The following is a 27,477-nucleotide window of genomic DNA, read 5'->3' as shown; positions in this document are numbered from 1 at the left end:
AATACCTCGATGCCGTATAAAAGATGAAACACTGACCTATTTGTTTAGTATCATATTATGACTCGTTGATCGAACTGTTTTTTCTTTGATTGTTGAATGATAACAAGTGTTTTTGAAGTTTTGCAAGTGCCCGTGTAGGGGTGTGAATGACCGATTTGGATTTTTGATTTTTTATAATGAAGGTTTGTATGATTATGTTTTTAGTTTGTGGATAATTTTATTATATCAATACTTCTGAATACAGTTAAAAATTCAATAATAAGAAGATCTTTGGTTAGATTATAAGGGAACGAAGATATTCACTAAATCTTTATTATACCGGGTGTCCCGAAAATATTGGTCATAAATTATACCACACATTCTGGGGTCAAAAATAGTTCGACTGAATCTAACTTACCTTAGTACAAATGTGCTCATAAAAAAGTTACAGCCCTTTGAACTTACAAAATGAAAATCGATTTGTTTCAATATATCGAAAACTATTAAAGATTTTTTATTGAAAATGGACATGCATCATTCTTATGGCAGGATCATCTTAAAACCAAATTATAGTAAAATTTATCCACCCCATAAAATTTTATGGGGGTTTTGCTCCCTTAAACCCCCCCGCCAAACTTTTGTGTACCGTCCAATTAATTCACTATTGTGGTACTATTAGTTAAACACAACGTTTGTAAAACTTTTTTGTCTCTTGGTATTTTTTAGATAAGCCAGTTTTTATCGGGATGCGGCTTCTTTTTTAATATGTTTACATAAAAATTTTATGGGGGTTTTGTTCCTTTAAACCCCCCAAATGTTTGTGTACGTTCCAATTAAACTATTATTGTGGTACCATTAGGTAAACTCAGTGTTTTTAAAACTATTTTGCCTCTTAGTCTTTTTTTGATAAGTCACCTTTTATCGAGATGTGGCTTCTCTTTCAAAATATACCTACAAATGTAAGTTATAACTAAATTTTCAGATTATTAACACGTGTCTATATTATACAAATATGTGGTGGATTCGATAAATATTCAAAATTCTCGATAAACACTGGCTTATCAAAAAAGTACCTACGAGGCAAAAAAGTTTTAAAAAGATTGTGTTTAACTAATGGTGCCACAATAATAATTTAATTATTGGAACGTACACAAAACGTATTGGGGGAGGGGGGGGGGGTTTAAGGGAACAAAACCCCAATAAAATTTTTGTGGGGTGCACAAATTTTACTTAATTTTTTTTTAAGATGTTACTGACATAAAAATTCCACATGTCCATTTTAAATAAAATTTTTTTAAGAGTTTTCGATATATGAAAAAAATTGATTTTCATTTTGTAACTTCAAAGGGCTGTAACTTTTTTGTGTGCACTATTGTATATAGGTAAGTGAGGTTCAATCAACCTATTTTTGACCCCAGAATCTGTGGTATAATTTATAACCAATCTTTTCGGGGCACCCTGTATACCGAGATATACCGGTATATTGTCGGTGGAACAGCAAAAAGGCTAGTTTTTATCGTTTTTTGCAAGTAAATTTAAAACATGATGGCAGTTCCCCATTCTAGTTCCAATTTATTTTGGTTTGAATACGTTTTGCTAAATATTCGTAGGAGTTTTTCAAGTTTATTTACTGGGTTTTTCTTAAAACGAACCATCAGTATCAAGAAAATCGAAATTTATCAGAATCTGACTGCATTAGGGCTTGTCCATATGAGGGCGCTTTGCCAACGTCGACTGCGCGGTTTACCTGTTTTCCTTGGTAACTTCAAAGGCGGCATTAGGGTGAGATCAAGTAAAACAGGTAAACCGCGCAGTCGACGTTGGCAAACCCCCTCATATGGGCAAGCCCTTAGAATCGTTACTCATCGCGAAGAAGGATATAGAAGGATATATTCAAGTTAAACTCGTTGAACGGTTTAATATCACTCAGTCAACCATTTCAATACTTTTGAACTTTTGACTTTTTTTAACACGTTTTGCTATCCAAGTAAGTCAAGAAGACCCGGTCATGGCCGCAGAAGGGTTATAACTCCTGATTATGACCGATTCTTGAGATTGTACACTATGTACACTGAGGAAATTTTGTTATCAGTACTTCTGATACTTATTTGATATCCGATAAGCAGGTTGGATGTATGCAAGATAAATCAACAACAGATGTAACAACTAGGATAAAGAGATGTGTGGGAGAGACTGATAAATTTTATATGAAAGGAGGATTGCACTTAGACTCGATGCTTAGTCCTTATTTTATTCTCATTAGTGATCAGATAACAACGAAACTACATGGTAACATTCCCTGGTGTTTAATATATGCGGATGCTGTAGTGTTAGTAGGAAATAGTGGATTCCAAAGAGAACCAAACAACACAACTCATCAATACAATAAAGAGATGCAAGCTGGAATACGTCACATCATGAGACATCCTGAAAAATACGAACTTTTATATCTGATCATTCAGGGAAAGTTCCAAGGTAGAAGTGGTCCTGATAGAAGAAGAACATCATGACTGAAAAATCTAAGACAATAATACGGAAAATCGACTATATCATTATTGAAAGCTCCTGTTAATAAAATCACGATAGCGAATATGGTAGCCAACATGATATCCAACAATCGGTAACGGTAATGGAACGAGAAGAAGAAGGATCGATATTACGGAGTAATAAGAAAATAGACGATGATCCATGCAGTAGAATTAGGATTGCATGAATGAGGGGGAAGGAATTAAGTGGTGTGTTGGGTGGCAGAAAAATTCCAATGAACCTGAAGGGAAAATTCTACAAGACCGCCATAAGACATCGATTGACATCGATAGGACTCAAGATCGACATTTATGGAGAAGTGTAATTAAGAGACTCTAAGGGTAAAGACAAAAATTATGGATTATTTATTTAAAGGCAAAGATGATAGATTATTGAAGTTATACTTCTTTACGCGCGATGAGGGTGAATTTTTATATGTTAAAACCAGGCGCATACGCATCACCCAGGCGCATACGCGCATTATAACTTTGTTCTGATTGGATGTTCAAATGACATGTCAAAAATTATCCAATATGGCAGCTGTAGGAGAGCTGTGGTTTGGAGGAAAAGGTAAAGGTAAACAAATGTATAATATATTAGTTTTATTGTTGTGAGGTCAGAAACAAAACAGTTTATAATATTGTAGTGACTTTTAAATAGTTTTTAAAAGCAACAGGTACGTAATAATTGTTAATGTATCATGGGTATAAACCTACCTGTTTGATCTGCCAAAATACATAGTATGTAATAATGTAATACTTTTATTTATATAATTTGATTACCATCAATATTCACCTAATATATTGTTTTCTTACTATATGTTTTGTTGTATTTTTTTTCAATTCTAAAGTCCACTTTACATCAACAATAATTGAATAAGAAATTGACAACAAGTTATTCAAGGTCAAATTTGGCTTATACAAAACACAATTCTACATCCAATTTTGCCGTGAATAAAAAGAAAATAAAGAAATTTGACAAAATAAAACATATCCAATTGTTCTATTTCATCAAATTCCTTCATTTTCTTTTACAAACCATACATTTTGTACTCGTCATATTTGGCATTGAATAACTTTGTCAATTTCTTGTTCAATTTATTGTTGATGTGCACTTAAATCATTTCAATTCAAAATTAAAATAATTTGATCAAAATTTTCAAAATATCACAAGTTTAATGACGTTCTACACCTTCGGCAAAGAATTAAGGATTTGCATGAAATTTTAGTATGTTATAGTTTACTTCAAAAAACTAAGACTTGATTTTTTTAAAAATGTTTTACCGTGCCGTTTAATTACTATTAAGGGTCAAAGTTAAGTTTTAACATGGGCTCTTATGGGAATTCTTAAAAAGTTAATAACTTTTGACCCAAATTTACGATTTTTAATTATTAGTGCTTAAATTAAAGGTATTTTTGTGAGGAATAACATATTAAAAAATGAGGATTGTTTACCGTACCATTATTAAATAAAAGTGAAATTACTGTTTCGAAATTTAACAAAGTTGGTAGTAGTGAGATCAGCTGCACTCATAATTATATCCGAAACGTACGTGTCAATCACATGACCTCGGTGGTCTAGTTGTTGAGCGTTCGGTCAGAGTTCGAAACGTCCTAGTCCAGAAAGCCACTGCGCATCCCCTAGGAAAAATATTCTAATTCGGATTTTTTGCACAATCTTACTCAAAAAGGACTCCTTTTAACAAATTTGCATGTTGCCAGGACCAAAAGGTGGTCAAAAATTTTTTAAACGTTTTTTTTTGTTTTTTTCCTAAAATTATTATTTTTGCATGGAAAAAAGTTTTTATAGGTTTTTTGGATCATTTCAAACAGAAAAGGTCTTTAGTGACTTTTCTCTAAAAATGATAGTTTTTGACATATAAGCGATTAAAAATTGAAAAATTGCGAAATCGGCCATTTTTAACCCTCAAAAACTATGTGAAAAACTGAAAATCTGAATGTTGCCAAGGTCAGTAGATATTATTTAAACATCGATTGATGAAATCCCGAAGAGTTTTTTGCAATACAATATTCAAAACTCCTTTGCTTTTTAATTGCTAATCAAGCTTGCACGACACTATTTTCCACCGACAGTATGGTGCAAATGAAAGGAATAATATCGTTATTTCGTAAACTGGCGACTTTAAGGAAAAATCCCGAAACATGTCGATTTTTATTTTTAAGTTATGATATTGTGGCATATATGGTATACTAGTGACGTCATCCGTCTGGGCGTGATGACGTAATCGATGATTTTTTTAAATGAGAATAGGGGTAGTGTGGTAGCTCATTTGAAAGGTTCTTCAATTCTCTAGTCAGTAATGTAAACATTTACATAATTATTCATACAGGGTGTGCTTCTACTTCTTTTTTTGTCAAATAATTTAATTTAATAAAAGTTTTTTGGACACCCTGTATAAATATTTATGTAAATGTTTATATTACTGAATAGAGAATTGAAGAAACTTTCAAATGAACTAGCACACGACCCCTATTCTCATTTAAAAAAATCATCGATTACGTCATCACGTCGAGATGGATGACGTCACTAGTATACCATAAATGCCACAATATCACAACTTAAAAATAAAAATCGACCAGTTTCGGGATTTTTTCTTAAAGTCGCCAGTTTACGAAATAACGAATTTATTCCTTTCATTTGCTCCATACTGTCGGTGGAAAATAGTGTCGCGCACACTTGATTAGCAATTAAAAAACAAAGGAGTTTTGAATATTGTATTGCAAAAAACTCTTCGGGATTTCATCAATCGATGTTTAAAGAATATCTACCTACCTTGGCAACATTTAAATTTTCAGTTTTTCACATAGTTTTTGAGGGTTAAAAATGGCCGATTTCGCAATTTTTCAATTTTTAATCGCTTATATGTCAAAAACTATCACTTTTAGAGAAAAGTCACTAAAGATCTTTTCTGTTTGGAATGATCCAAAAAACCTAAAAAAACTTTTTTCCATGTAAAAAAAATAATTTTAGGATAAAAACAAAAAATAAACGTTTAAAAAATTTTGACCACCTTTTGGTCCTGGCAACATGCAAATTTGTTAAGAGGAGTCCTTTTTGAGTAAGATTGTGCAAAAAATCCGAATTAGAATATTTTTCCTAGCGGATGCGCAGTGGCTTTCTGGACTATCCCGGGTTCCAATCCTCTACGATTCATTTTTTTTTAGTTGTTTTAATAAAAATTTTTTGAAAGTGGTAGATAAGAAAGTTAGTTTAATATTTAAATAGAATACAATTACTTCGTTAAAATTATATAATAGAAGTATAACTTCTTACGTGCGTACAAAGTACACACCATTCTTTTTTTGTTCTAAGTATACCTTGTTATATGAGATTCCTGCGCTGATTGCTCTAAAATTCATTATCTATATCCTAGTTTTTTGCAGATTATTAACCCTGTTCGTTTTTGTCTTGACCTTATCCTGCATTGTAGACTGTAACCTTTTCCTTTTCTAATTTCCTCTTATTGTTTTTCAGCTCACTAAAACTTACTAAGTCTAATTCATATTGTTTTACTTTCTGATCTATTTATTGCATTTTCACTATTTTTAACATACTTTTTATAGTCCACGTTCTGCTCATTACTTAACCCTAGCCCTGTAACAGCACAGTTCGTTCATCTGACGTAGACTGCACAGTGGGGTCTCGAAAACCCTAATTGTTTTTTTTAGTAATAAATGTTATTTATTTATTTTTTCTGTGGTATGTAGTACAAAATAATAAACACCAATTTCTTATTTTCAAAATATGTTTATTTAAAAAATGAAACATTTCTCATTAGATTACACTGTTTTAGAAATATGGAGATATGACCAAAAAAATTACAAAAAATTCCATTGAAATAAAACTTGTCTCTTAAAAACCCTTTAAACTAAAATAAAACATAAATGTTGTAACAAGATAACTATTTCTTATTCTTAGCCAGGCACTTCAACTTTGGTTCTGACACACATAACATAATTGAGCTCGATGTTCTAAACAGTAGGTACAATGTTCTAAACAACTTTTCCCAGTATACTGGCGATATTTCTTTGCGAGGTATTGGGTTCTGTTTGTTCTTCTTCATTATCGTCGTCACTTTGTTCGTTATCAGTGTCAGACTGATGTTCAGGAACACAATCATCTTCTTCATCTGATGAGTCTCCAAAATCATCTTCGATGGTTCATCTTCATTCGACCACAGGTTTTCAGCTTCCCACTCTAATTCTTTTATTGTCAGTGAACGCTAATATTTTCTCTTAGAATCTGCCATAACTAGCAAATAACAAAAAATCACCTCAAAATTTTAACACCCTTTAACTGCACACTGGGGTCCGAAAGTCCGAAGTACCCACAGGTTCACTAAAAGCGTCACAGCAAACTGTACAACAAACTTACGTGGCGCAGTGACTGTCTCTCAACGTAGTCGGCTCTTAACTGAATTTACGTGTACGTGCAAGGGATCGCCAAAAGACGCAGACATATGCAAGTTACATTGAACGATTCATGCGCCTGGGTTTTTCAGACCCCAGTGTGCAGTTCCAGGGTTAATAATAATTCTCTTTTCTCATGCTTTGTCCTTTTAATTTTGTATTGAGCTTGTTCTGCTGCTTTTGATTTCGTATTTAGATCATATCCATTTCATTTGCCATGTGTGTTGTACACCCATGGTAAATGGTATTGTTGTGCAATAAAAATTAGACACCTGTTTTTGGCATGACATATAGTTAGAGCATTTGAATGCTACCTTGCACTACCTATTGACAAAAACCCGATGGATTGTAGAGCAGTGGCGGCTCGTGACCTCAGTATGCGGGTAGGCTACACATATACTTCGGGTAGGCGACAAAAAATATCCTACAGTTTGTAATACATTTTGAGCCGTCTTGCAATACTAAATATAATCTATGAGCGCAACAATGTGTAAAAATTGCTTTTGGAGCATCTACTTTAATTTTTGATTGTAATCCGTTTAAAGAGCCAGCCATTACACTTGCACCATCGTAAAATTGAGCAATTAATTTATTTTTGTAATCATATGGCTCAAGCACGTTTGAAATTAAACTATATAGAGCGTCTGCAGATCTATTATCGCTAACATCAAAAAACCCTAAAAATATTTCTGTTACCTGACCAACTTTGTTAACAAAACGGATTGTTAAAGTACACTGTGATTTTTCGGTTATATCAGTAGTATCGTCAGCTAGTATAGAAAAAAATTGACTTTCATTAATTTCTGTTGAAATTTCATTTTTTACGTAATCGGCAAGACAATCTATTAAATCATTTTGTATTGTTTTTGACAAACCCGTGAACACCCCTTCTATTTTTTAACATGATCCTGGATTTCCTGATCGCGTTTAACTACTAAATTAAAAATTTCTTTAAAATTACCCATGTTTGAAGAATTATGGCTCTTATCACGACCGCGAAATGTAAGTTCTGGTTTTGCTAAAAGAATTGTAACATCAATTTTTTCAACTTCTTCAATCTTTTTCAACTTCTTCATTATATATCTTATTAGATAGAGAAATATGTCCAGCGAAAGCACTGTCAGTAGTTTGTTTATTTTTTTCTAACCGTTTTAAATCTAAGCAATTGTTTAAATGTTCTTTCGAAGATTCATGTTTTTTTACACTAGCTGATAAATTTTTCAAATCTGAATATCCCTGACTCACCCAAACATTTTGCTTCAAATTTGAGAGCAACAGACAAGGCCAACAGAAAAGTGAATTTTTAAAATAACTTCCGCTTAGCCATTTATGATTTTCATACCATATTGTTTTAAACGATCTCGAAAATGGTTGATTGTCTTTTGTCTTATCTGTGGATAAAATTGTTAAATTTTGTAAAGGCCGGCCCATTGAAATAATTACTAATCTTTTTTGATTTTGGCGCCTTGAAAAAGGTGTCTCGATCAAACTGCATATTACATCGTTTAAAATATTCATATTCGATGACTAAAGTTTTTCCACCAATAAAACTAACACACCTACGTTTCAACAACGTCAAATATTTCTTATTTTATTTATGTATCAAATAATAATTTACTATTCGAATAAATTGATAAGTTAACAATTAACCTCGCTTTAAATTTTTAATTATCTATATAATCTAATAACACATTATTCAGTTTTCATAAACAAATTTAAATTGTCCTACCTAGTTTTATTCAATACTTAACCTACTAATAACAGCCAAAATCAAAAAACAATTATTTTAAAACAGTTTCACAAGACACAAGAGAAGCAACTGATAAAATTTTGTAGGTCCGGCTATAAGACTCTGTGCCTATCCGCCCGTTCAAAATCCGCCGGCCTGCAGCAGACCTGCTCGCGTAAACAGAGAGAGATCGCACGTCAATTCGGTATTGGCGTCGTTCTATTTCAGGCTACGTTCCCGAGTGCCTGACCAAGGAGAATATAGAATCTATACAGTACTACTGATACTACAAGGAGCGTACAATAATTATAACTACGGAGAAAATTTTTTGGATATTTTTAAAAATAATTTGGATAATTTTTGCTATTTTATTGTAGATATTGTGTCAAAATTGATAAATTACAATTTTGAAATAAGTAATTTATATTAATAATTTATATTATTGTACTACATTTGAAGAGGGTAGGCGGCGCCTACCTTGCCTACCCCGACGGGCCGCCCCTGTTGTAGAGGTCGAGGGGATGCCGAAGTAGATTAAGGTTGAGATGAGGAAATGGGGTAGATAAAATACTAGGAAGATTAGTGTTGCACAAATGGCCTTGAACTTCAAGTTATAGAACCGTATGGAGGACATTTAGGAAGGTTAAGGCGCAACTTGGACTCTGGACCAATGATGGTGATGATATTTGTGTGTAGAAGTCATTGGATCGTAAAATGTTGGTTCCATCAAAAAATGTAGACCTTATTGGCAAACATGTTATAAGGATACGTTATATTTGGAGTTTTTAGACCTGTCAATTATTATAAATACAAAATCATACAGAAGTAAAAACTTCGTTGGTACAATATAAAAAGTTTATTTAAAAACTATTAAAAAGTCAACCAAAAGTTTTCGCTACAAATATCACATTATTAACGTGTATACCATATTTCTCGATGTTACAAATTTTATAAGGTTGCTAGTTTCATCTACCAAGCAGAACGTAAGTATTTGCCACATTTTTTTTAACTAGTCACAATTTTAACCTTTTGCATTCATTCTAACGTGGAAATACTTTGTTCTATGCACTGAAGATGATCTAATCTAGATCAAAAACGTTTTGCGAATCTTTTTGGATGACTTTTTAATAGTTTTTAATAAACTTTTTATATCATTATACAAACGAAGTTTTTACTTCTGTATAAAATATAAATATATTTCTGAGAAAATGTCCAGATCTGCCTATATTATTATTCATGACGATGGTTTTCCATTAATGATCTATACCCTATACAATTTAAAACTTCTGTTTCGTGTTGCGTGTTGTCGCCAATTCTTTTTAATGCCTACTCGGAAGAGATCTTGAAAAAACTCTTGAGGGTGAAACAGCTGGAATAAAGGTAAATGGAGTTCCCATTAACAACATTAGATATACGGATAACACTGTCATCTTAGCTGAAAATATTGGAGATTTTCAGAGGCTGGTGACCAGAATGGCAGAGTTTGGAAAAGAATACGGGCTAACAATGAATGTCAAGGAAACAAAGTTTCTGAGAATATCGAAAACTCAAAGAAATAACGAAAATCTCTCCATAAACGGATCCAATATCGAACGAGTCGACCAACATACCTTGGAATAATGATAAACTCCACAGGAGATTACTTACAGGAAATCAAAATCAGAATAAAAAATCTAGAAGCATTCGAGCTGTGGGTGTACAGAAGAATTCTGAAAATATTGAGGACAGGACACGTCATAAACAAAGAGGTTCTGAGGAAGATGAATAAAGAAATGGAAATCCTAAATACCATCAAAACAACCGATTGCCGACCTCCGCCGCGGAGATGACACTTAAAGAAGAAGATCTGCTTATCATACTCATAAATATGTATATCATGTTACTAATTTTATTTTTATGTTATAAAAGATTGTAGCCATTCCCTAGTTATTGTGGTAGTTCTATTCAACACCATGTAGATTACATTTAATAAGTTGTATTGATCCTTTCCGGAAATTTTTCTCCAATTAAAAAGTGCCAAATTTGTTGTAAATATTTTATTCTTTGTCTACTTCTCTTCTTTAATTTTATATACAATCTATCTGAATCTGAATTATCTTTTCTTGAGAATAGGCTGAAGTGTTTCAGATATATAGTCTATGTTTAGATAAGTTTAAGAAAGTATTCATTATGCAAAGTTTGCGGCTGGTATAGAATTCTAAAAATTTATCCCATCTTTTGTTTTTTCTACCCAAGCTATACTTTTCTATAATGCTTCCTTAAATGCCAGCGCCAACCATAGAATTTTATGCCTGGTTGCACCAACAAATCTTAAGCTGAGCTCAAGGTCGGTCGTCCATTGGAAGCGTAGTCGCGCGACTCGTAGGTAGCGCGTCCCGTAGGTAGCGCGTATACGCCCGTATACAAGCGACTAGTCCTAACAAATAAAATGTATAGTATTTTTACTACAAAAGCGATATTACGTAGGTCAAAATTTTTGACGTAAGAGAACTGTCAAAACATGAGAATGTGACTTTTCATTATTGCCATGTTTATTATAAACATGGCAATAATGAAAAGTCACAATCTAATGTTTTGACAGTTCTCTTACGTCAAAAATTTTGACCTACGGAATATCGCTTTTGTAGTAAAAATACTATAACTAAACAACGTCCACTGCAAACGACTTTGAGCGATTGGGCTCGGCCGACCACAAGCGACTGACGACCGATTCCCTAGAATGGGATTAGTCGCTGATAATCGCAAGTCGCATGTTGATGCTACACTGGTTTGCAATTATCTGTGCTGGTATTTTTGATATTGTATTAATAGTCGATAATAATTGTGTTAATTTTCGATATGGAAATTGATAACGAAAAACTGATTAGTGCCGTTTATGAAAAGTCTCCGTTGTGGAACATGAAAGACAAAAGATATCATTTATTTTATAATACCTAATGATTAAGTTCACTATCGAATGTCATTTATATTTTATTAATACCTAATTTTTTAAAATTTAGTTTGACATTGATAGACCATTTTCTCCACGGTTTTTGCTCTAGAACTAATTGAAAAAGTGACTAATTCGAAACAACTTTTTTCTACGGCCGTGCTAAAAGAGCCACTTTCACGCACGCATTTCGTTTCCGAAAGTTGCACTTTCCCTCACGGCGTGCGTGAAAGTAGATTTTCCCGCGCGGCATGCGGGAAAGTAAGGTACCTTGTATTATGGCATTATAATATATTATAATACATGCAATAAACCTAATATTTTTATAGTATTTACTAACTTATTTCTTTACCTTATTGTGTTCATGTTTTAATGAAATTAGCGCGATTATTTCATTCATAGGAGATTCTGACCAATAGAAAGCTACAGAAATAAAAATTAAACTGATTATTTTTTGATGATTTTAACTTCCAATCGTATAGTAAGATATTTGATCACGTGTTTAATTCTGTCCAATCAGATTAAAATTATACTGAGAATTATCTACTGTAGAAAATTACCGATAGAATTTTTTTAAGTAGATTGTTTCTGTTTAATGGCAACCAGTCTCATAGTTTAGACAACTGTCACATTTAAGAAAATATCCATAATACACGTATTAAAAAATAATCTTACGAATATCACACGACAGTAAGAATAAATAAGAAAATAATGCTTCATTTTTACTCAAATTTGTTGTCATTGGGCAATAGCCACTCGAGCCCTGCGGGCTCTCGTGTCTATTTCCAGACAACAAATTTTCGAAGAACTGTCGCATTATTTTCAATTTATTCTCACTCTCTTGTGATATTATACCCGATAATTTTTGATGATTTCCCGTCGTCAAGTATATTACGTCATATGCCCTTCGTTGCTATGAAAAAATACATTAAGTGACATTAATGACAATTAATGTTTTAAAAATTATAAAAGTGATGACTTTCAACCGTCAAATATTTATAACAACAGTGTGTTTAATTGTACTAATTTGTACTTACATAAATAAATTACAATAAAATTTTGGTTTTAAACAGTTTTATTCATGAAATAATCGCAACAAATTGCACTCGATCTCTAAAATTAATATAGAATTTTTGCCCTCGTGACACTTTGACATAATTTCACTCGGGAAAAATTCAATAATTTTAGAGCTCTTGTGCAATTACTACTGATTATTTCATTCATAGGAGATTCTGACCAATAGAAAGCTACAGAAATCTGAATTAAATCGATAATTTTTGATAATCTCCCGTGGTTAAGTATATTACGTCAGATGCCCTTCGTTGCTACGAAAAAATACATTCAGTGACATTAATGACAATTATTAATGTTTTAAAAATTATAAAAGTGATGACTTAAATCGTCAAATATTTATAAAAACTGTGTGTTTAATGGTACTTACATAAATAAATTACAATCAAATTTTGGTTTTGAACAGTTTTATTCATGAAATAATCGCAACAAATTGCACTCGACCTCTGAAATTAATATAGAATTTTTGCTCTCGTGACATTTTGACATAATTTCACTCGCCTTCGGCTGTAATTAAAACTGTCAAAGTGTCATTCGGGAAAAATTCAATAATTTCAGAGCTCTTGTGCAATTATTACTGATAATTCGATGAAATAAAATTATTTTTTCTATTCTCATACTATAATATATATTGTTGTGATCTGCTTCTTATTTAATTTATATTGATTATTATTTATTTAATTAATCATTTAATTGTCGCAAATCATATATCAAAATTGAATAAAAAATCTCAGGGTGCCTTTTAATATATAAAAAAAAACCAAATTATCTTACGTTATATTTATCTTCTCTCGTGGGTTCAGTATCTCTGAGTTGATCCTAATCGGGATAAAATAGGGAAAAGAAATAAAGCAAACTATTAAAATAAAAATACAGAATTGTCTTTTATTTATCAAATTAATACTCTGAAAACTATCGAATCTAAAAAACCTGTTGACACAGATGTCCGACTGAAATTTATACCACTTAAAATTATTATCTTTACAAAAAAAAAACAATTTATCGGTTTGTTCCCGATGACTTTGGTAAAACAAACTAAACCAAACAAATTTATGTCTTCGCAAGGTTACCTATATTTACTATTTATATTTTGAAATATTGGAACTTTAATTCATATGCTTTTTACTCAAAAATTTATTTCCCGAACATAAAAATCTCTTTCACATAAATTGACTGACCTTTTGCTTCCCTCACTCGGATGTCTTCTCGTGACCCCAAACAGCTCTCCCTCGTTGATTATGTTAAAGGCTACTCATCAAAGCCTCTCTCCGTTGTCCAGCTTCAAAACTGTCAGCATACCAGCACTAATTCTCCAACAAACCGTGTTTCTTTGACACGTTCTCGATTCAAACAAAACTCCAAAAATTCTCTGCTCTCCTTCTCACAATACTACAGAATCAAAGAGGTATTTCGTCTCGATTTGATCTGTCGCTCGTTCCACTTTTCAACACTATTCTCCACTATCAACCAGCCACTGATATATGCTAACTATCTACTCCACTTAACACGTCGAAAACCGCTTCTTCTCGCTGCCAACAACACAATGAATAATTTTTCAATCTCTCTCAATCATCCAATCCATCTTTTCCCCTTCCACATTCCAAGAATCAGAACATTGACTTTTCCATTTGGCAAACAACAGTCACCCTCAAATTTGTTCCGACAATCCTAATTACTTTCGGAGAAACTCTCCCACATATACTCGTATTGAAATGAAAATATTAAAATTCCAACTTTCTTTTCAATTATCAATTACAAGAATTTGATAATCACCTATACAGTAAACAATTTTTTTTCATTTTAGATCTAAATACATAGTTCTTTTCACTTTAATTATTCACAAAAGTCTTTAAAGGTTCCTCGGAAAGCTCGTTAAAAGAGAAATCTATTTACATTCACTAAATTCTAATAAATTTTAAAACAGCTCAATATACAGGGTGTATCAAATTTACGTGCCCGCGTTATTTTAAAAAAATTTAATCTAATTTTCATTTTGCTTTTGATTGATAAATTGAAAACACAATAATATATTTAAGATACAAATTTTTAACCAATAGAATCGCGATATGGCATTTGCGATAAAGGTGGTACACGCGCAGTGACCAATGGCGAGTCAAATACAGCTTTGACAGTTCTCAATATGTAAACAAACCGTCAAACTGACAAACTACTGAATTTATTTGTGTTACAAAATTAATAAATTTGAATATATTTTTTGTTGTGAATGATCATAGAAAAAATAGTGTATACAACTTGCATTTAATTATCATTATGCAGCTCGTACTCTATACGAAACTCGCCGCATACGGCTCGTTTCGTAACCCCCATACTCGCTTCATAATGACCATCATTAAATGCTCGTTGCATAATATACTATTGACAAATTCTTTAAAAGTCCGATCAGTAGACAATTACAATGGTTTTGAATCGTCGTTATGGAAACCAATATCGTCGGCGTGGTAACCCATTATATTGAAAGTTTGGTTTTGACAACCTTGTCAAAGAATTATTTTGTGTATTTTCACTTCTAAATAAAAATTGATATAACATTATTTTTGTGGCTTTTTTCCAAACGTATGGCCCTAGAAAAAATATTGTTCCTAACTCATGCGGAAAGTATCTTCCCCGCACTCGACTGCTTGCCCGAACTCCGCTATCACGTCGTTCGGGTCAACGGCAGTCTCGTGCGTGAAAGTATCACTTTCCGCACTAGTTAGGGAAATAACTATTGTTCTATAGTGTTTTTTTACTAAGTTAATACTTTTTGAGTCAATACGTTCATTTTTCAACAAAATAACCACGTGTTTAGACGGTTTTTCGCAAATAAGTAACTCAAGTAAGTATTTTTTAAGTATCTCAAAAAGTAATTATTTTATAGGTACATGTCTTGCAAATCCATTTTACACGCCATTCACAAAAATACACTTTCTTTTGATGATGACAGTCAGTTTGACAGTCGCGAACTATATACAGACGCCTGCACTGCAGTGGATGATATCAGTCGCTCAGTCGCATGATCGCATGTACACGGACGTATACGCGCTACCTACGAGTCGCGTGACTACGCTTCCAATGCACGACCGGCCTAAAGCACGTCTTAAGCTTAAGATCTGTTGGTGCAACCAGGCATTAGTTTTGTACTTAAAAAATATTATATAGAACCTTCTGTTTGTTTTTTTTACCTCTTGTAATTTCTATGGAAAGGAAAGGAGCAGAGGTTAACTTTCGTTATCTTTTTATCTTTTGCACCTATTCTGTGGTAACAATATAGACTATAGACAAATCAATATCAACTGTAATCTAGTTTATTTTATTAACTAACTGGTTTGAATAAATAAATTTTACTCTAGTCGATTTTTTCTTACTATAAACTGCAGATTTGAGATTGAAGGTATTGCAAATTTCATATGTTTTACTATTTTTACTGGGAATAAAGCACAATTTTTTTTAAAATAAGTTTAATTTGATGTTTCCACTTCAGAAGTGATCAAATCAAAATTAACTTATTTTGAAGTAAAATTATGGCTTATTCCTAGTAAAAATAGTAAACTGGTTTACATAACGAAACAATAGCTTCAGCACAATATTCAGCATATGTGGTGGAAGTGCGAATAACGTCCGCAACAAAATTATCTTTAAAATTGAATCGAAAAATGTTAATAGGACCATGTTTAAGAACCATTGTTGAAACTTGTATTTATTGCCAACAATATATCTTTTACTGTCTTAAAATACTGTTTTCAGATCATTCTTCTTATCCTGCTAGCGATATGTACGATACTTAGCGCAGCGGAGTACCCCAGATACAAAGGCAGGCCTCCACCTCCACGACAACGTAGGGTACCAACCAATCAACAGTTCTCCAAGAAATGGCACCAAGGAGGTCCTTTAATACAAAATTTGCCACAAGGTATTCCACAAGGATTCCCGCAAGGCATGCAAGGAGTTCCTCCAGGACACGGCCAGTTCGGCTTACGTGGGCCACCTTTAAGACAGAGACCCGTCAACCACATACCGGTCTTAATGGTGCCGAACAATGTTCCTCAAATAAAACATCATAAGGTATGTTATTACTAATATTGCTAATCATTTTTTTGTTTTAACTTATACTTTTTAAAGAAGAATTAATTTATTAAAAAACACAACATTAAAATTAATAACCAACGTGATAACAATCAAACTGAATAAGTTTATAACATTAGCAGAAAAACATCAAGGTTTTAGATCAGAAAGATCATGCACCGAGGCTATATACCCCCAAAAAATGGTCATAAATTATACCACACATTCTGGAGTCTAAAAAAGTTCGATTGAACCTAACTTACCTTAGTACAAATGTGCTTATAAAAAAGTTACAGCCCTTTGAAGTTACAAAATGAAAATCGATTTTTTCAATATATCGAAAACTATTAAAGATTTTTATTATAGTGAGATTTGTCCACCCCATAAAAATTTTGTGGGGGTTTTGATCCCTTAAACCCCCCAAATTTTTGTGTACGTTCCAATTAATTCATTATTGTGGTACCATTAGTTAAACACAACGTTTTTAAAACTTTTTTGCCTCCTATTATTTTTTCGATCCTTTTTTAATATATTTACAAAAAATTTTTATGGGAGTTTTGTTCCTTTAAACCCCCCAAATGTTTGTGTACGTTCCAATTAAACTATTATTGTGGTACCATTAGTTAAACACAGTGTTTTTAAAACTTTGCCTCTTAGTCTTTTTTGATAAGTCACCTTTTATCGAGATGTAGCTTCTTTTTTAAAATATGCTTAAAAATGTAAATTATAAATATAGTCCTGTCGCCAGGGGGGTACAACGGCCTCCTTAATTCAGATGGACTTACCCAAGTTTTTTTCATGTATTTTGACCCGTAGAATACGAATTTTTTGGGTAACAGTTGATCCGGATGTCGATAAGATTGTTATTGACCAAGAACTTGAGGAATTACATAACCGCGATCTCTCGCAAAACAAAACATTTTTTGGTATTTTTTGGGTCATTCTAAGCAAAACATGTTTCTACAATTTTTTTCGTAGGATGGCTAGTTTTCGAGATAACCGCGGTTGAACTTTAAAAAAATCGAAAAATTGCAATTTTTGAACCCGAATAACTTTTGATTAAAAAATAAAATAGCCAGTCTGCTTACCGCATTTGAAAGTTTAAGTCAAATTATATCGGTTTTAATTATTTGCATTGCTAAAAATTTATTTTTTTATTGTTTAACAAAGCTATAAACACATAGTGTTTCCCGTGCCTTTACATGCATTTTAACGCATGCTACGTAGAAATAGCCTCGATTGCACTAGTACCTATTCTACTTACTCGTTAGATTTTAAATGAGAAATCATAGAAAACATCACTCACGCACTAGGTGTTTGTAGCTTTGTTTAACAATAACACAATAAATTTTTAGCAATGCAAATAATCAAAACCGATATAATTTGACTTGAACTTTCAAAGGCGCTAAGCAGAATTGCTATTTTATTTTTTAATCAAAAGTTATTCGGGTTTAAAAATTGCAGTTTTTCGATTCTTTGAAAGTTCAACCGCGTTTATCTCGAAAACTGAGCATCCTACGGGAAAACTTGTTAGAACATTTTTTACTTAGAATGACCCAAAAAATACAAAAAAATGTTTTGTTTTGTGAGAAACCTCTGTTATGTAATTCCTCAAGTTCTTGGTCAATAACAATCTTATCGACATCCGGATCAACTGTTACCCAAAAAATTCGTATTCTACGGGTCAAAATACATGAAAAAAACTTGGGTAAGTCCATCTGAATAAAGGAGGCCGTTGTACCCCCCCTGGCGACAGGACTAATACATTTTCAGAATATTAACAGGTCTCTATAATCGTAATAGGACAAAACCTCGCAATTTTTACAGAATGGATCGATTTGCTTGAAAATTTGGGAATAAATAGTGGATAGTCCAAGGATCAAAATCTATATCATGCCGAGAGGAGCTTTTACCATGGGGTGGTTGCCACCCCATCTCGGGGGGGTGGAAATTTTTTGTTATACTTTAATCGCAAAAGTTGGTAAAAACGTTCATTCTAAGCAAAAAATGTTATATACATTTTTTTGATAAAATTGATAGTTTTCGATTTATTCGCTATCGAAAGTGTTTTATATCGAAAAAATCAAAGTTTTTTATAAGTTTTCTGCTAATAACTCCAAAAGTTTTCGTTTTATCAAAACAACTTTACTTAACAAAAATGTACCGTTTGAAAAATAAACAAAACCAATTTATTAAATTTTCTTTAGTGCCAATAGTAATCGAGCTATACTTTATTATATGTTGGCTCTTCTTCGTTAAATGCTAAATATTGTAGTTCCAAAGTCAAAAGACGGAAAAACTATGCTAGTCGAGGAAATGAAGCTAAAAAATGGCAAAACCTCGCAATTTTTTCGTCCAGCATCGATTTGTACAAAAATTTGGGATTAGGGTCATTACACCCTCTAGTTCATTTTCTATATTGAGCCGTTGTACGCTTTTGTTTTTTTAAGGGTGAAAACTACCCCTAATTGTAAAAAATTATAAAATAACATTTTAAACTATAATATTGTCAAAATTTGGTTCTTATTAGTTTCATAATGATTGTTTTATGCTTTAAGATATACTATCATAATATTTTAACCCTTAAAACCACCCTTGTTGGAGCTATATATAAAAAATTTAATTTTTCTAAAATAATTTCGGCTTGCATCGATTTACATAAAAATTTGGGATTAGGATCATCTCACCCTGTACTTCATATTTCATATCATGCTTAAGGGCGTTGATTATTTTTAGGGGTGTAAACTACCCCTTATTGTCAAAAATTATATAAAAACATTGTAAACTTTAATATGGGTAAAATTTGGTTTTGATTGGTTAAATAATAATTATTTTGTGCTTTAAGATAAACCATTTAGGATATCATAATATTTCAAACCTTAAAAACCACCCTTAATAATATTACAGCTTTTATAAGTAGACATTTTAATAGATCTATACAGAAAAAAAAAGTAGAATTAAAGAATTACAAAAACATTTATTTACACAAAAATACGAATTTACAAATATGTACAAATACAAATACAAATAGTTTTTTAGTCATCTTCCAGTATACGAACCGATTCTGTGGTATTATACATATTGAAAATTATCCATAAGCGGACTATCCGAATTTTTCGAAAAAAAATTCGTTTTATAAACATAGCTCCTTTATTTTTGCCGATAAAAAGTTTTTTAAAAAATAACTTTGTAGGATTTTTGAAGAGTTATAAGGCTGCGTAAACAAAATTCCGTAAGATCCCTTAGTTTTTAATTTGGGTGGGTTTAAAGGGCGCGAATAAGGGGTGTTTGCTCGTAAATAGAGGTTTTAAACAGCTATATCTCGCTGTTCACTGTTCTGAAAATCTATGCACAAGGGAATTTTAGTTATTAAAAAATCTACAATTTAGTAGGCCATCATTTTTTTCGTATCTCCAGTATTTTCGGAAATATTCTGAAGTAAAAGGTAAAAAATGGGAAATTCCAAAAAATTAATTTTTTATTAAACTTCAATTTTTCTAAAATTAGGCCTTTTAAATAAGTCAAACTTCTTCGGTGTATTGATAATACAAATATAAAAGGAATTACAGAAAGGTGAAGACCAATTTTTAATTAGGAGGGTAGTTAGGGGGTTGTTTTCACTGATTTTTTCATAGAGAAAAGCAGGTACCGACCTTTTTTTGATCATAAGTCGCTTAATTTTTAGGCTAGAAACTTTTAATTATTATTTTTTGAAAGGTCTAACTATATACTTGAAAAAAGATTTTTTAAGTTTTCCTCGAAAAAGGCAAAGTTTTTCCGTTATTTTACTTTGAATATTTCAAATTATGCATTTGACGAAAAAAGCTAACTTTTAACATGCCGTATCTCGGTTTGTATTGGTCTTAAAGATATTACAGAAAAATAATTTGGTTTGCATTACTAAAAGATACAATTTTGATATTTACAGTTTTTTTGATTAAATGCATATTTTTCGAGGTATTCTCAAAAAACTATCTAAACAAGTCGATTTTTTCATCGAAAAACTGTTACTTTCAAGTGCGAATAACTCAAAAAATATTAGTTTTACGAAGAAAATGTAAAAAACATTTTTTTCTTAGAATTACTTTTTACATCGATTTACATAGTTAAAATGTAATAAAAAATTCCCGCCCCCGAGATGGGGTGGCAACCACCCCCAAGGTTTTAGCGTACAGCGGCATGATATAGAAAATGATTTTTGGACTATTCTCTACTTTCTGTGAAAATTTCAAGTAAATCCATGCTGGACGAAAAAATTGCGAGCCAAAATGCTTTATTTCCTCGACTACGCATTTTTCGATGAAAACCTGTTCAAACTAATTTAAAGCACTTAAAAATATCTATCACCAAAAATAAAAAAAGTCTCAAAAATGAAGTGACTTATAATGAAAAAAAATGTCAGTCCCCATTTTTTTCAGAGAAAAAGTGATCCCAAGCAACCCTCTAATCACCACCCTAAGTAAAATTAGTCATTAACCTTATTTGGTCTTTTTGACTTATGCATTATTAATAGGTTCTAGAAGTTTGACCGGCTTATAATAATTAGTTTATAAGAAAATGGAGTTAAAAGCGAATAACGAATTTTTGTAGTTTGGAAAAAAATGGCCCCTTCTTCAGAATAGCAAAATTAACATCAGAGATACAAAAAAATGTTTAAATATGAAAGTGTAGCTTATTTAATTCCGAAGAACATGGTTTACAAACAATTTTTCTACGGCAAAAATTGAGTGAGCTATTAACAATTAAAACTTGTAATAACATGCAAAAACCACCTTTACCAACCCTTTCAAAATCAAATCTTTTTGCGACTGAGGATTTTAAAAATATTTAATATAAATGCGCTTATAGACCTTGTAAAAACCTACAAAATTATATTTTTGTCAAATTTTCTAATATAAAAATAAAAAAGTTACGGTTAAAAAATCAATATTTTTTTTGAAAAAAAAGGAGACATCCAATTGGAAGCATAATAATGTAAGTTAGCGGTGTTTTTGGTAATTGGCCTTATTCATTCTTATTTATTTATGTATTATAAATAGATTCTAGAAGTTTGAATGTCTTAGAATGATTAGTTTTTAAAAAATTGGAGTTAAAAGCGAATAACGAATTTTTGTAGTTTGGTAAAAAATGCCATTTTCTTCATAATAGAAAGATTAGCGTCAGAGATACGAAAAAATGTATCGATGTAAAATTGTAGGTTATTTAATTCCCAAGAACTTGGTTTGAAAATAGTTATTTATGAAACAGTTCGTGAAGTATGCTTTCTGCGAACGCACGCGATTTTTAGAGCACGAGCGACAACGGAGCGAGTGCTATACATCGCGTAAGTTCGCAAAAAGTACTTCACCCACAGTTTCATACAATTTATCTATGATGAACAAATAAAAAAACTGTAACCCTTCGTTACTGGAATTTATTTCTATTCTACAATTTTTAGAACTTTGACATTTAAAAAGATACAGACCAATGGAGAAATATTGTTAGGAATAATGGAAGAAAACACGATCCTCAGTAATGGGGAAATGACAAGAGAGAGATGTGAAATTTTATTTTACCAAATTTTAAAGACCAAACACCATCTTAATAGAAAAATGTATTTTTCAGATACCACAACCTAATGGACTAGGTCATCAATTACCGCAAAGACAAGCTACTCTTCCAGTAAGATCATTTTGGAAAAACCCTGTAGCCCCGGTTAAGCTTCAACAAGAAGTAGTTTTCAAGACACCTTTACCTACACCACCACCAGAGAAACCTTTTAGATCTGCACCAAGCATACCTACATCACAGGTAAAAGTAAAGATTTTCTTCTATACTTAAAAGTAACTACTAACTAAGTAAAAAAGTCAGTTGGAAAAGATGATAAAAATCTGCGATATCCTAGAATAGCTTTTTGCTGACTGGCTATATCATTAGAAAAATAAATAACCATTATTTGCGTCCCATGTATTTTAATGCTATGTCTTTTGTCGCTTATTATCAATCTACATTACAAATATTTTCTAGGAATTCGACTACCACATTCAAACCAATCAAATTCCTACAGCACACATAAATCCTATAAAGCAAATAGGTGAAAAAGGACCCATTCACACAATACCTGCTCCAAATTTAAGTCTCAAAGATAAGCCACTGCACATAGAAGAAGTCCGGAATGACATCAGCTTCCCGCACCCATCTCACCATAATGCCCACCTAAGCACGCAAGTCACAATTCAAAAGAGCCACGAATATCAAGTAACGGAACCTCCAGAGCATAACCAGAAATTATTCAGAGCCCAACAAGAACACCAAAAGCAAATCCAGCGGCAGATCCAGAAACAAATCCAACAGATGCATCAGCAGACTGTTCAACAAGAGCTGCTAAACCAACAACAGCAGGAGCTACACGAACATCAACAAGAGCTGCACCATCAACAACAGCAGGAACTGCACAATCATCAACAACAGGAGCTACACAATCAGCAGCAATTTTTGTTAGCTACTGATCAGAGTTCGGTGCATCAAACGTTGGAGCCAAACCCACAAGGAGATATTATTCTCAGCAATAATTTGAGTCCAAAGGATTTGTACCAGCTTGTGAGTGCCAATTACCCGCAGTTGCAAATACCAAAAGCCACTTCAAATGCAGTAAGTGTTTCAACATGATAAACAGTATATTTATATTTAGTACATTATTTGACGGTTTTTGCTGTGAATGTTAAAGAACCGTTTGGATTGACATAAAATTTGACATACGCATAGCCAATATGTCAAAGAAAAAAGTGATATTGTGCCGATGTGTGCTTTTGCCCTGGGGGTGTTTCACCCCTTCTCGGGGGTGAAAAACATACGTTCAAAATAAGTCCGAAATTCGATAAAATGCCTAATTCTTAGCAACTTTTATTCTATACAGTTTTTTCACCAAGTTAATACTTTTCGAGTTATTTGCGAGTGAATATATTTATTTTTCAACAAAACAAACACGTTTTTAGACAATTTTTCGCAAATAATTCAAAAAGTAAGTATTTTATGGAAAAAAACCGTTTTTAGCAAAAGTATAACTTGTAAAAAAGTGAAAAAAATGGTGTATACATAAAGTCTCTAGACCTAGTAGAAGCAGAGGTATAGCTAAAGAAAAATAGGTTCATATTCGCCAAACTTCCAATAAATATATTTCAACGTGAAATAACCAAAAAATGAAGCACTTTTTGGAAAAAACTCATTATAACTTTTTTAAAGAGTTTAAAAATATTTATGTCCATTTTTATAAAAAAATATTCTGGCATCAAATGTTAGCAAGTTACGCTCAAAATACAGTTGGTCCGTTTTGATTTGGCATAAAAAAATCGGGAAAATCACCCCATAATCACACGTTGCTTTATTTATGTTGTGTCTATACGATATGTAAGTTTCATCGAGTCAATGTGCTTATTTTTGAAAAAAAAAATGGTTTTAAAATAAAAATTTTCTGAATATTTTGGACTTTTTGTTTTCCTGTTAAACAAAAATCGGTTATGCTATGGCTGTTCAAAGTTTGCATACACTCAGGATTAGTGACTCTTCAAGTCATTTTCACTACAGCCTTTTCAAGAATAAACACTTTGAACCGCTGAGACTTACAGATTGTATAAATAATAAATAAGTAAAATAACTTATGAAGCGGTAACGATTAATTTTATTTGATATGCTAATTAGAAAGTGCTCTTCGCGATTCTTTTTACCAAAAAATAAAAGGTACCAACAATATTTTGAGCATAACTCACTTACTTTTAAGGTTAGAAGTTTTTTTTTAAAACAAAAATAAACCTTTTTTTAAAACACTTTAAAAAAGTTAACATGAGTGTTCCTCGAAAAGTTTTCCGTTTTTTGGTTATTTCTCGATGAAATATTCGATTTGGAATTTGACGAATAAGAACCTACATTTCGTTAGCTACAACTTTGCTTGTACTGGGTCTACAGACTTGTATGAACCATTTTTTTAAATTTTTTTATAAACTATATTTTTATTAAGAATATTTTTTTCGACAAAATAGTTACTTTTTGAGTTATTTGCGAAAAACCGTCTAAAAACGTGGTTATTTTGTTGAAAGATGAACAAATTCACTCGCAAATAACTCGAAAAGTATTGACTTGGTGAAAAAACCCTATAGAACAAAAGTTGCTTAGAATTAGTCAGTTTATCGAATTCCGAACTTATTTTGGACATATACTTTTTCACCCCCGAGAAGGGGTGAAAGTCACCCCTAGGTCAAAAGCACACATCGGCACAATATCACTTTTTTTTATTTGACTAGCTCTGTGTATGCCAAATTTCATGTCAATCCAAGCGGTTCTTTAAAATTTAGAGGTTTTGCAATATTTTACCGTTAAAGAACGTACTAATTAGTACGTCCATAAAGTAACGCATAAATTCATTATTTCGTAAACCGGCGATATTAAGGAAAAATCCCGAAACTGGTCCATTTTTATTTTTAAATTCCGATTTTCTGTCATATATATCATACTAGTGACGTCAACCATCTGGGCATGATGACGTAATCGATGTTTTTTAAATGAGAATAGGGGTCATGTTATAGCTCATTTGAAAGGGTATTCAATTCTCTATTCACTAATATAAACATTAAGATATTTATTTATACAAGGTGTTCAAAAAAACATTTTTTTAATTAAAATAATTGAGACAAAAAGAAGAATGTATGTAATTTATTTAATTCAAAATACGTTTTACTGTAATCAGAAAACAGGAAAAAAATGTTTATTTGACAAATAAATATTGTTTTTCACTTAAATTCAATGTTAAAGCTGCCACCCACCAGTCTCTTGGCAGTTTGAACATTTCGTTTAAACGAAAATCAATGTTTATTTGTCAAATAAAATTTTCTAAGTTATACTTCTTTACGATCGAGGGTGAAATTTTATACTTGTCTGGCGCATGCGCAGACAGACAGTATGTAGTTCTTTGCTAATCTTTTAAATTATGTACGTATCAGCGCAAATAAGTCATTAAAAGAATATATTAGTGATTTTAGTAAATGTATTATTTATTATAATTTTTGTGTCTTTGAATTTGTCTTTCTCGGGAATAAAATATTTTATAATAATAGTAAGTATATTTACTTTAAATTTTAAAGTATTTTTATACCTCACTTGGTCTTATTGAATTTGTCAGTATGTATGAGAAATCTTGTAAGCTGTCAAAGCAAAGGGAGTTTGGTAAGGTGGTAGCGCGTTAGACCGGAGATCGAGAGGTCCCTCGTTCAATTCCGTGTGTTATCTAACTTTTTTTTTAGTGTTGTTTTAGTAAAAATTTTTGGAAAGTAGTAAGTAAAAATTAGTGTAATCTTGAAATACAAATAACCTGTTGAAAGTATATTTATTTCGTTGAAATCATATAATAGAAGTATAACTTCTTACGTGCGTACAAAGTACACACACATTCTTTTTTCTCTTTACTGACAGTAGTAAAATGCATTTTGAATTAAAATAAATTACATATATTATTTTTTTGTCTCACTTATTTTAATTAAAAAATGTTTTTTGAATACTCTTTATAAATAATTATGTTAATGTTTATATTATTGGATAGAGAATTGAATACCCTTTCAAATGAGCTGTCACATGACCCCTAGTCCCATTTAAAAAAAATCATCGATTACGTCATCACGCCCAGATGGATGACGGCACTTGTATGATATATATGCCAAAAAAATCGTAATTTAAAAATAAAAATCGACCTGTTTCGGGATCTTTCCTTAAAGTCGCCGGTTTATGAAATAACGAATTTATGCGTTACTTTATGGACGCACTGTATACTATATTACATGTACTATACTATATTATGTTGTTGTCTGAGTTCATATGACGAAGTATAGAATTAGTAATTTCTGAAGTTTCGTCTGCATCTGCAATCTGCAAGCGTAATTGTCTTAATCAATGCTTTATGCCAATATTTTTCTCTCAGAAGAAAAATCTAATTTGTGACTGATTTCGATTTATGGAAACTACAATATTTTTTCTTTTCAGAATGTACAACTATTCTCGCCAGACCCAGGTTTCTTGGAACAATTCCCTCAAGAATCAATCCAAATAGCAAGCGATAAGATCAGTTTTCAACCAGAATACCACTCTTTCAACTACGATGAACAAGCACACCAAAAGAGTTTAGCTAAAAAGGACATGTCCTCGCTGGTATCAGCTACGTACAATCTGGGAGGAGATAAAATTTCCTCAAGGAATTCAGTAGATCCATTGGCACAAGCTGAGATTGTTCAAAGTTATTTTGACAGCAGGAGCGACGTAGCTGATAATAACATCGAAGCAGATGCCAAATCGAATACCAAAAAGGATATTGTGGACGAAAAGTTGATAGAGACGACTTTCTACTCTTCTTTACCAAGCAAAGAGGCTGCTGAACGACTCGCTCAGCTTCAAACAGCTGGGAAGGTCAACAGCAATCTCATGAAGCTCTCTCCTACTAAAAAAGACACCAACGAGCCTTTAACGATTGTCATTTCTGACGAATACGAGGGCGAGGAAGAAACTATTAAAGGTAGTAGAAAAGACGAGAGCAAAGAAGAATCAAGAGACTACGATGAGTATTCTCACGAAGAGAATATAGCCTCAGAGGAGTTTGGGCATAGAATTCAACCAAAGAAACGAGCGGAATAGGGGAGTTTAGTGAATTTTATTTATTTATTATTTATTTTTATCTTGCCATTCTGTTTATTGAATGAAATACTGTTATTTGTTAATAAAATAATACACACTTA

The 27,477-nt window shown here is 32.0% G+C and overlaps 1 protein-coding gene across 1 annotated transcript; it reads left to right on the top strand.

The window, feature by feature from the left end:
- LOC126879223 (probable serine/threonine-protein kinase DDB_G0280133) lies at positions 1–27,477 on the top strand. Its single transcript, XM_050642280.1, has 5 exons — positions 1–182; positions 16,409–16,726; positions 22,331–22,516; positions 22,733–23,356; positions 26,732–27,477. The coding sequence occupies exons 1-5, from the start codon at positions 177–179 to the stop codon at positions 27,374–27,376; spliced, it is 1,779 nt and encodes a 592-aa protein (XP_050498237.1). The 5' UTR covers positions 1–176; the 3' UTR covers positions 27,377–27,477.

The sequence above is a fragment of the Diabrotica virgifera genome, chromosome 1 (genome assembly GCF_917563875.1).
Source record: "Diabrotica virgifera virgifera chromosome 1, PGI_DIABVI_V3a".
Taxonomy (NCBI): Eukaryota; Metazoa; Arthropoda; class Insecta; order Coleoptera; family Chrysomelidae; genus Diabrotica; species Diabrotica virgifera.
The sequence above is the reverse complement of the archived record's forward strand: the minus strand, read 5'-3'. Positions and strand labels throughout refer to the sequence as shown.

Excerpts from the sequence above, each read along its gene's own strand:
- LOC126879223 (XM_050642280.1), top strand. Across the intron at positions 16,727-22,330 it reads CTCAAATAAAACATCATAAG|ATACCACAACCTAATGGACT; the intron begins GTATGTTATTAC and ends TGTATTTTTCAG. Across the intron at positions 22,517-22,732 it reads CAAGCATACCTACATCACAG|GAATTCGACTACCACATTCA; the intron begins GTAAAAGTAAAG and ends AATATTTTCTAG.